This window comes from Meleagris gallopavo, chromosome 1 (assembly GCF_000146605.3).
Source record: "Meleagris gallopavo isolate NT-WF06-2002-E0010 breed Aviagen turkey brand Nicholas breeding stock chromosome 1, Turkey_5.1, whole genome shotgun sequence".
NCBI lineage: Eukaryota > Metazoa > Chordata > Aves > Galliformes > Phasianidae > Meleagris > Meleagris gallopavo.
This window is the reverse complement of record NC_015011.2, coordinates 97,396,687-97,408,454: the sequence shown is the minus strand read 5'-3', so window position 1 is coordinate 97,408,454 and position 11,768 is coordinate 97,396,687. Positions and strand designations below refer to the sequence as shown.

Here is an 11,768-nt window from a genome sequence, read left to right as displayed (position 1 = left end):
TTTTTATTTATTATATATATATATATATATATATATATATATATATATATTTTATCTGGGACAGAAACTTTAACATTTCCTTTTTGAAGAGATTTCTTCATTTTTGCTTATCTTGTTAATGAATATGAACGCTCAGAAATGTTGTAAAAAAACCTGTCTATTAAGTTTTATGGCATAATTAATTGATAGGCGTCTCTTGTAAATAAACAAATGTTCCTTTCAACCCCTGCAATTCTGTGATTCTGTGATTCATGTGAATTATTACCCTCATTTTCAGGTTATTTCTTCCTCATGTCAGTCCTTTGTTGGTACAAGCATTCAGGACAGAAATGAAGCTGAGAAAATCATCTCGTGAGAAATACGTTCCTCTTAGTTACTATGAAATTTTGTTTGTTTCTCTGCTTGCACTTTTTGTGTGTGTCTGCGTGGGGCTGACTGCACTTTCATGGTTAACAATCAAGGAGTTAGAACAAGGTAAGTACCAACCTTCGACTTATTCAGGAGATCTTCGGTAGAAGTTCAGATTTTGAAGACAGTATCATTGTCACTGTAATTATATTTCATATTTCTTACTATAATTCTAATGTTTTTGGCTTGGCTTTTTGTTTGTTTATTTTATGCTTCCCTCTCTGGATATTGATCTAGACAAAATAAGCCAAGATAAAAGCATTGAAGCATGCCTTGAAGCCTGATGAAATGAGAGAATTTAATCTAATTTTGGAATTTAATCCAAACTGTAAAGCTTTGTTTATTCAGTCATATTCACCAAATACTGAACATAATATTGCACATAATATGACATGATTTACTTAGAAAGGAAAAACCTACTATTTAGAAACATTTGTTTAAATAGATATGCAGTTATAAGGATAAATAGAAGCTTAAGGTAATATAATTACTGGTTGATTTTAGGAAATTAGTGTCACTAGGTTGTGCCCCTCCATTACGAATTGTCTATTACAGTATTTCTTAGCTATCTTCTCTTTAATTTAAATTCATTCTTGGATGTTAATGCCTTTAATCCCATTCTAAAAATACCTCTGGTTATATAACTGGTAAACAAAAGGTATTTTCTATCAGTCACGTTAATTCAGCTCTTATCTGAGAATTTCCAGTTTTTGTTCCTTATATTAGACATAGCTTCACATGCTACAGAGATTCACAGAATCAGGGAATGATTTAGTTTAAAAGGGATCTCTGGAGACAGTCTAGTCCAACACCCTGCTCAAGCAGGGCCGCCTAGGTATGTCTGCCCAGAACCATGTGTGGATGGCTTTTCAATATCTTCAGGGACAGAGATTCCACAACCACTCCAGACAACCTGTTCTAGTGCTCGGGCACCCCCACAGTAAATCTACTGTCTCCTTTAACTGTTCAAACTGCTGCTGGAAAGTTCAGCATTTAGTGTGAAATTGAAAGTAATGAGAACCAAGGACAAATTGTATTCATATATTTACAGTTATTACTTTTGTCAAAAATGATCTGACACTTATTAAAAATCAGCACTTGGCAAACTGTCTCTTTATACAAAGCAAAACAGGTAAAAAATTTTAGTTTTTATGATCTACGTAGAATAAAATATAATACAGCTCTTTATATTATTATAAATATTATATTGTATTATTTATAAATATTTAATTATATTTTTAATAATCTAGCTCAAACTACTGGAAATAGCCAAGGCTATGTGGGAACATTTAAAATAATTTCTGGGACATCATTCATTCCTGCTTTGCAAGATAAATCATCAGGCGACTTCAAAGTCCTTGCCTTTGATGTTGAACACTTGGTAAGAACCTATTTACCGCTGGTTAAATCAAGAGTATGCAGTAGCTACATTAATTTTCTAACATAACTTGTTGATGATGCTTTATTATTTTCCCCAGACTGTGACATTTAGTATCTTAAGCTTGATCAGAAGTCATCATAGAATCGTAGAATCACCAAGATTGGAAAAGACACTCAAGATCATCCAGTCCAACCATCCATCTACCACCAATATTCTTCCACTAAACCATGTCCCTTATTACCACATCTAAATATTTCTTGAATACTTCCAAGGATGGTGACTCCACCGCCTCCCTTGGCAGCCTGTTCCAAATCCTGACCACTCCTTCTGAGAAGAAATTTTTCTTAATATCCAATGTGAACCTCCCCTGACACAACTTGAGGCCATTCCCTCTTGTTCTACTTATAGTTGCATGAGAAAAGAGACCAACTGTCACCTCACCACAATCTCCAGGGAGATTTTAGTGAGTGATAAGGTCTTCTATGAGTGTCTTATTCTCCAGACTAGACAGTTCCAGCTCCCTCAGCTGCTCCTTACAAGACTTATGTCCAGACCCCTCTCCAACTTTGTTTGCCTTTCTCTGAATACACTCTAGGGCCTCAATGCCTTCTTGTAATGAGGAGCACAAAACTGAATACATACTCAAGATGTGGCCTTACCAGAGCTGAATACAAAGGGACAATCACCTCCCTGCTCCAGCTGACAACACTATCTCAGATACAAGCCAGAGTACCACTCGCCTTCTTGGCAACCTGGGCACACTGCTGTCTCATGTTTAGACAAGTGTCGACCAACATCCTCAGGTCCATTATATTCTTTCTTTGTGAAAACCAGTGAAGCATCAAAGAAAGTTTGCTGATATGAGGTATGAAGAGGGAAAATATATTAAAACCATGAATGCAGTGTGCAAGTAGTTGTATTTTTCATTATTTTAGTGGTTAAAGATTTCTCTTTTCTGTACAGATACAAAAAATCTTTCAAGCAAGTGATCTGACAAATAAATTTGAGAGATGTGAAATTTTCCAGTTCAAGTAAGTAAATTTGCAGGTTTGCTGTTCTTCCTATCTAGAATAAAGTTCAGGACAGAGATTTTCTGTTGGCATAACCTGAGATGAATGGAAATATACTACTATGTCTCTATGGACTCAGGTCCATTTAAATCATATAACTTAAGGAATTTGCAAGTGGAGCTGTCACTTGGCACCGTTTAAAGCTGCATCCTGTGTGTCCTACCTATCCATAGTATAGGTAGAGTAAGACTAGCTTAATTTCACTTCTCAATATCCTGTTATCTTTGTTGTCCTATGGAAGGCAATCTGGCAAAACAGTTCAGTAAATGCAGTGAACTCTATGGTACTAATTCAACCTGCACTGGTCTTCATACTGTCTTGAGTCTACACAGCAAATATAATAATCTAATCCACTTTTATACCGTTCCAGAACACACTTCCATCCTAGCCACAGCATTAAACATTATAAGCTCAAGGAGAAAATAATATGGTTTTTTGTTGTCTTTTTTTTTCCCCTATAGGAACCCTGAAGAAGGTAATGAAATCTTGAAGACATCTGAAACAGGGTAATTGCATAGAAAAATTTTTAGTTAGACATGAGCAAGAGACAGGGATTTTACTAATAAGATAAGGATATTTGCCAACTATGAATACATGTATGTTGAAAATGAGAAGCAGATTTGAATCAATCGATTGAACGTAATAGTGAGATTATAAAACAAATTACATGGAACTATGGAAGATGGACTATGATAACCTTATGAAGGATTTTATTATACTATTTTCTAATACTAAGGGAAAAGAAGTAGGCAGCACATACAGGCTTTTGTCTCTGTGAAGATGGATCCAAGTAGCAAACTTTCGTTTCTGCATGTAGAATTAGACTCATCAAAATTTTTCACAGAAAATAGATGCGTGTCTGAGCTAGTTGCTCAAAACTCTAATTATAAACAAAGGTAAAAAAAAGTTGCTTTTAGGGTTTTCTCATCCATTATGTTTGGATGCCTTTTCAGGAGAAGATCAGTTATGCCAAAGAACAGCTTGTTTCCTTCCATCAAATGCAATGGAAATCTAGACATCTGTCTTCATTTCTGCTTTGAAATAACATTTGTTTATTTCAAAAATGATTTTCAAGTTGACTCTTTCTGTTAAAAAGGTGTTTATCCCTTTGGGCAACCTTGTTATTATTTGACCTTTAAAACTTTTGAGTCACAATGAAAGCAATAAAAGCTTTTGTTTACTCAGCACAGCCTAGAGGTTATGAGAAACAAGAAATTAAAGAGGAGAATTTTTCCTTACACGGCAAAATGCTCAATCCTGCAATACAGCTGCAGGCCATATCAAAAAACATTGCTGAGTCTGTTTCAATTTGATACTATAAACACTTAAGAATAATAATAAAAAAAACAACCACACTTAAATCTAAGTAAATGGAAAAAATATATATCTTTAACACACATCATACTTTGACTTCAGTCAGATACCTCATTCTAGCTACAAATATTGAATATGGAGTAAGATGATGGAATAAGAGACTGCAAAAAAACAAAATTCTGGATAAAATTCAGGCTTCATAGAAGTTAAATAAACTACAACCACTGATTTCAAAATATGTATGGTTACAGCCTTTATTGTTTACTTATGGAAATATAGGTAATCACACAGCAGATCCTCGTGAAAGCAGAATCCATACAGGATGTTTGCTATACAGCATTGACCAGTTTGTGTTATATTTTTATATCGTGAAAATTTCAGGTTCACCATCAATATTTTAGAGATTAAACTAGAAGACCTGTTAAGTATTGAATAAACCTGCTTCTTCAGTTTATTCCAGTTCTTTTTCATTGCATAAATAACAGTGCTATTGCTTTTTTCTCCTACAATGGATATAAGAGTTGCAAGGGAAATAAGAACAGTTTCTCCAAATGTTCTAAGCTATAGTTAAGAGCTTTTTCCTTACATGTTATATTAACCACCCATGACTTTATGATACTTCAAATTTACAAGTGAAACCCCTATTATAATTAAATATTGTCAAAATATCAGTAACTCAAATCATAGATTCACTACATTATCTTGCTTAACTGATCACTTTCTGTTTTATATTGCTAGTGTTGTTGTGATCTTCGGCCTTTATCTTACCCAGAGAATAACAGCTGAGATAATAAAAAATGAGTTACTTTCAGGTATCAACGCAAATGCAACTGATCTTTCTCAGACCTTGAAAATTGATGTGAACAGCATACAAATCACAGGTAATGCTAATATAAATCCTTGAAAAGTGCTGTTAATATGAGCAACAACTTTGGACCCCAACCACCAGAAGGATCGTTATCTTATGGGTGTTCTCCATTACTCCATCTCCATCAGCAGGTGAAAAAACGCTGTCAAACAGAAAGTATGAATCAGTTTAGCATATGTCCACTATGGAAGGAATAAAGGGCAAAGTAGGGATTTCCCAGTCAAAAGCACCCAACTGCATCTATTTTATGCAGCATAACTCTTGTAATTTCATTGTCCCTCAGATTAATGCAATTAAGTCTTGACGGTATTTCATAAGTAAATGCAACTATCAGTTTGTTTTGCTCAAGAATAAGGAAAGTGGTTCAGCTTCACAGTGAGTGAGGACTCGTTTATTGAAAAGATGTCAAAAAAAATAGCAAGCTAATACAGTGTGTGACTTCTGGAGAAGGATACTCAAGTATCAAATTCCTCTGATACTTAGGTAAAGTGTAAATGGGAAACAAATGATGCAGCTTTAAAAACTAGATGTTTTCAAATTTTGGAAATACTCAAATACAGTGATTTTATGCAAGTACTACAAAGATTGGCAAAGCCTAAGAGGAAGCTCAGCAAAATCAATGAGAATCTTTCTTTTGATTTCAGTAAGACTCAAAATAGGCCTTCACTAAATATAATGATAAAAAACAATTTGAATCCTTTGAAGTGGAAGTTGATTAGCTGACATTTGAAGACCTGATGGAGCTACTATTAGATAGCTACTGATTGCCTTAAGAGGAGTAGAATGTTTGTTATGCAACATTTCTTACTCTGTTCTAAAAGGTGCATTTCTTGCAAAGTACTTCAACTATTCAAAGGCTAAATTCAGAGTCCTGACATCTTTATTTCTTTTTACTATCTGCACCACATTTAAGAAGTTGTTCTAAATAGTTGCACGTCACTGTGGAAAGCAATTGCTCATTATGTTTGAAAAATGCCTCCAAAGGAAATTATGAAGTGCTTTTTAAAAGATTACATATCTGTTGATGAATTTTGAAGCAATAAAACTTTTCTTGATGTGCATCATTAAAATGTCTCTTTTCACGTGAGATGTCATCTGTATACTATTAGGAGTGCTGCAATAAAGTAACAACTGTAACTAATGATCCTACATATACATAGCACTTTTGCTTCCAATGTCTCTGTATGTTCTTCAAGACAAACTTTGTTTCTATTTCATATCATAGAGGGAACGAAATATAACATTTACCTGTGATTTGCTCCAAATAAATTTCCATAGTGACTAAAAGTAACTTTCTATCTTGCAAATAATTCCAGATTAATTTTAAGTAATTTATCTGATATAAATACTGCTTTATGATGCAGATGCTCTGAAAAGCTCCATGGTATAAAAGAGTCAAGACAGAGATTTCCAAGATAAAGACATTTTACATGTGAGATAATAAACAGAGACTCAGGATAGAAGGGAATTAAGAGACTTTTCCTCCTTTGGAAGGTCAGAGTCTGAGAAAATAATGTGAAATGGTCAAAAGGAGAGAAGCAGGATACTGTTAGTGATACAAAGAGAAACAGCCACAGCTTTTGAGGATTTTTTACTGTGTTTTCTCTCTATTTTGTATAAAAATAGATACTGCACTATAAAAGGAGTTCATAATGAACTTGCTTTCTTTCAGTGGTTGCTGAAAATCCTACTACTACAATGCTGCCTTTAACTTCATCAGGTCAGTATCCTTCCTAAAACAGAAACTATTTTTTGCATCTGTACAGCAGAAGAAACGAAAGACTTACTGTTTAGCTGGTATAGTTTAATAAAGCCACTTTGATTGTACTTGGGATTGGCAGTGTTCACTCAGTGATAGCTGCCCTTCATCATTTTTGACCACTTGAGAAACCAGTGATCTAAAGTCTGTATAAAAGCTGTAAGAGCTTAATCTGAGGATCAAAACAAAAGTTGAATCTGTCAACCATCTGAGCCACAAGCTGACATTTTTATAGATTCAGACATGTAGATTCACATACTATGGTTACTGGTATACTGAGTAATGTTAGTAGGCTTTAAGTCTGCTATCATTGGAAGACTTGTGAGTATAGGGAACAGGGCAGACACATCTCCTTGTCTCTCAAGCTTGCATAGTAAAAACTCACTAAAAGTAAGCCAGAGAGATGAGTAGTACATTATGTCCTTTTTAGCACAAGATACAGATACACATATTACATACAAGTTGCCACATACAAATTATCCAGGAAGGAATCATGGTATCGAATCAGACACATTGTGCAATTAATATGAAGTAAAGATACATATGTTACATATAGACCTATAAATATAGGAGTCAACTATTTATCAGTAGCCTAATTACAGTCGTAACAACAACAACAAAAAAGTTAGTCCTATTATAAGCCTATTAACGCACATAGTCCAAAGTATACAGTTGCTACTCTTTATTCCCAATTATATCGTTAAAAACTGATAATACACAGATTTTCTCCTATCTGTCACTTCCTCTGGCATGCTATCTTAATGTCACTTTGAGTCCTAAGGTCAGTGTTGCTAGTCCATAGCAAGAAGAAAATGAGAGTGAGGGGGAGGAAGGGGAAGGGAGTAGGGAGTTGCTGGCATCCTAAACTGGAATTGGAATAGTATTTATAGCATGGATGGATTCCTTCCTTCTTTTTTTAGGTCTCCCTCAGGTCAAAGAATCATAGAATACTTTGAATTGGAAGAGACTCACAAGGCTCATTGATTCCAACTCACAAATCCAGTTATTTTTATATGCTTGCTAATACTACTAGTTTCCTTGTTGTTTCTTAGTCCCAAGCCCCCATTTTACCATGTGCGGTATGCTATGTCTGTTGGGACCGGGGTTTACTCTCTCTGTTGACCCTAAAGCCTACTTTATCCACCTCACATGTTCTGTTAGTGAAATTGCTCAGTAACTGAGCATGTATGGTTTGTATTTATACTACTAATGCCTCTGTCACTGTCCTATGCCTTTGCTTTTGTGGCTTTTGTTATCAACTTATACGTGCGCATTTGGGAGTAACACCTGTAACAACCCTATTTTAACAACCTTCAAGATTAGTTTTATTAGAACAGCCTGCTCATGCATGCATCTATTAAATAGCTATTTCCTCCCAAAATAATGATTAAATGAGACAACAAGAAGTAAATTAGGTAGATATGTATGTACATAATACTTCACAAACTACTGTGAAGCTATGAGTGATGTCCTCTGCTGAGTGAGCCATGAGAAAACAGTCCATCCAGCTGCACCCTCCTTGCACTTTCTCTGCTCTCTCTGTCTTTGGACTCTGTCCTCAGATTTGCTGCATAGAATGGTCCTGAATGGTCCATTTACTACAAAATGACTTAGCTTAGCTTAATAGTGTTTGCCAAATCAACATGATTTGATAGAAAATTATTAGCAAATCCTCTTGCAAGTTTGTGCACCAGTAAGTTTGAGTAGGAACATGTAACAAAAAGTTAACGGTCTCTGACTCTAGTGATCAGCAACTACTAACAGCAAAACTGATAGATGATAAACTATAAAGAAGACTTTACTACATTTCCCAGTTTATTCCTTCTAGCCTGTCATCTCATAAACTGAAAGGGTCCATTGACTATAATAACACATATTTAAGTGTTGATATAAGTAAAAAAAGTACAGAGGCATGATAATGCAAATTTAAAGAGGAAAAAAGGAGAAAGTAGGAACTGAGAACGTCCAGAGACATCCTTAATAAGATGAAGATTGTTATTAAAAAAATCTCTTGTGGGAAGGTATGTGGAACAATCATAGGAAAGTATGAAGCAGATTTTTTTCCAATTTACTATCACCAATGCAAGTCTACTCAAGTACCTAGGTATTTGATTATTTGTAAATATGTAAAAACACGTATATGTAAATATGCCAGTATGTAAATATGCAACTACACAGATTTGAGTCTCTTTATACTGTGACCACTAATTTGTTGAGCAATGTTATTTATATGAAGAAGTACTTATATATTTAGTAGTAATTTTGAAGTTCTCACAACTTCTCTTTTTTTTCAACAGATCCCATGAGTCTATTTACAAGTCCTCTGGCATCAATTACAGTCAGAATAGGGAAGGGAAAGAGAAGACAAGAAATTATTGTTCTATGTTCTATGATTCTCTTTAATAAATTTTTAAAAAGCATTTTGAAGTTATTGAAAATGCATGAGACTAAGTATAAAAGAATGTAATTTACAATTATTTCTCTTAAATTTATTTTGACATTTGACAATCAGATTCAAATCACTTAAACTGAAGTTACAATACCATTACCTGTGCTGGGGTTTTGAGATACAGTGAATAATGCAGATCTCATAACAGCAGATCAGTAGCTTCTTGGTAATGCCCAAACAACTGTAGGGGTACTTTCAGAGAGCAAGAAGTAAAGTTCTAACGCAGGGTTGTGTTTTGCAGGTTCAGAACAATTCACAACAAGCAAGGCTGCAACAACTTCAGGTAGGTAACTTGATATGGGAAGAAGCAGGGCAGTTTTATGAAATAGTCTGAGGGTTACACTATTTTGTATATCGTTTTCATATTAGTTCTTGCATTCCATTCCTGCAAGTACATAATATGCAGGTTTACCTTCAATTTGACTAGAGAGGCCTCTTCAAAGAAACTGTATGTTCTACAAAAATGCTTCATGTGTTATACAAATGCTGATATATGTATATTGATACCCATACCGACTGTTTGGTTTTGATGCATATTATTTCTTAGGGTTTAAAGGACATTCTTAACTGGTAACAAACTCTCACAGTACTTCCGATGTATGGAAAGCCAAATCTGTTTGAATTGCTGAAAACTTCCCCTAGTCTCGTAAAATGGTGAAATATATATGACATGTATAAGCATTTTTAAATGGGTCTTATTTATTTACTGCCGTTTCTAAGTTGACTTCAGCAATCATATTGCAATTAAGGTTACTTACTGTTTCCAGAAGAAGTCAAATTGTTTCACTAGAAAATGTTAATTTATTTATATCCAGTAGATGGCAATGCTGTTTAGTTTTATGATTTGAAGAATTAATCTAGAGTGGATTATGTCATATGTAAACAGTGTTTTCTTCTGTATTGGGCAAAGCATATTCCTAGATTACTGATAGGGTTTTGTTTTTTTTGTCTAGAATGCAGTCTCATCTTTACTCATCCATGGCAATTAATTTATTGACACTAACACCTTCATCACTTGACTTTTGGTTTGATTCATCTACCAATTGGATTCAAAATGGCAGCTCTTTTGCTTTTTGCTGCTAACACTGAAAGTTTTTATTTGTAAATCAGTCTGAAACATTACCATACATCCAAAAAAATTTCCAGTCCTTGTCACTTTTACATACACTTATATCAAAAATGCATTTACTTAATCAAATTACAAAGAAATAACAAATTTGAAAATGTATTTAGTATATTACATAAAATAGTTTATTTAAGTAGAGGAAGGAGATGGGAATTCATGGAAATTTTCTTCTAGCTCTGCTTCAAACATAATTTTAAAAAATATGCCACTTCTCAGACCATTCTCTACTCTGTGCTAAACGTTCCTTTTTAGTATGCAATATTTCATTTCTGGCTACTAAAAATGCAGTTTTGTGAAACACAATAGAGTGGTTGGTTTGATTTGTGCTAGAGTAGCCAAAAGTAAGTCAATTTTCCATTGTAGTAAAGCTGCATTGCTGCTTTATTGTTATTGCTGTTTTGCTTTCTATTTCAGTTGAGTGCTCGTTGCCTGCTGAAATTTGTGATGATGGAGTAACCTGCATTGGGAAGGATTTATTTTGTGATGGAATCTTGGACTGCCCAGATGGTTCAGATGAATCTGAAAAAAGATGTGGTAAGAATGTAAATCTATTTAAAGCAGTATTTCTGAGCATATTTAAAACTGTCAGTATTTTTTAAGTACTTAATAAGCAATTAGCTTCATAATTAAGTCCAAATTAACTCTGATAAAAATAATAGCAACAATATCTAAGTGTTATAACACTTATCTTGTAAATGCAAACAGTTTCATTTAAAATTTTAATTGATGAATGATATGTTCAATATATAAGAAGAAAATAACACAAGGCATCTACATTAATATAAAATGATATAGAAGATGCTGTTTAATATATGTATTAATAACTATAAATAAATATAATAGAAAATATAAAACAATGTCAAAATCTCATGTGAAGTTGTGCACTAGTAATATCAAATATGTTCTTTCCAAAAACAAATGTTAAATCCCATTACCCAGTACCAGAAGTTACTTACTGTCATATTCAGTGTTAGAAGAGAGGTTTATCTTTTGATTCCATCATTAAAAATATCATCATAAAAAATACTACGAACAGATCTTCACAATATACTAGATACACTCTGGTTCAGAGATACTTTATTTCACTATGCTTTTTCATAAAAGCAATGTATTCTCCTTGCTAATCTCTTCTCTGTCACCAGATAATTGGTTTTGGCTTTGTGCATAGAAAAATGAGGCAAGAACTAAGCTGATATGCCCAATCCCATTGTAAAGTTTCTACAATAACATTAGCTGTAAAACATCTGTTTGGCTTTTCCTGGTAAAATCTCCTATGCTTCAACTAAGACAGTACTCTCTAAACTAAGGCTATCTTGAATTTACTTTTTATTTAGATTTGTTTTTATTATTTTAATGTATTTTTAGTAAAATTATAAAGGAAATTAAAAGACAG

The 11,768-nt window shown here is 33.8% G+C and overlaps 1 protein-coding gene across 2 annotated transcripts in view; it reads left to right on the top strand.

Annotated features, from left to right (window-relative positions):
- Window positions 1-246: 246 nt before the first annotated feature.
- Window positions 247-11,768, top strand: part of TMPRSS15 (transmembrane serine protease 15) — an 83,154-nt gene continuing 71,632 nt past the window's right edge. Inside the window, exons 1-8 of one of the 2 annotated variants that reach the window (XM_010722365.2) lie at window positions 247-474; window positions 1,659-1,789; window positions 2,753-2,820; window positions 3,321-3,365; window positions 4,912-5,054; window positions 6,714-6,761; window positions 9,491-9,532; window positions 10,790-10,909. In XM_010722365.2, the coding sequence (XP_010720667.2) occupies window positions 330-474; window positions 1,659-1,789; window positions 2,753-2,820; window positions 3,321-3,365; window positions 4,912-5,054; window positions 6,714-6,761; window positions 9,491-9,532; window positions 10,790-10,909 (742 nt within the window). In that variant the 5' untranslated portion in view covers window positions 247-329. Of the gene's footprint in view, window positions 475-1,658; window positions 1,790-2,384; window positions 2,655-2,733; window positions 2,821-3,320; window positions 3,366-4,911; window positions 5,055-6,713; window positions 6,762-9,490; window positions 9,533-10,789; window positions 10,910-11,768 lie in introns of those variants that run through there. The other variant, XM_010722371.2, reaches the window with a different exon arrangement.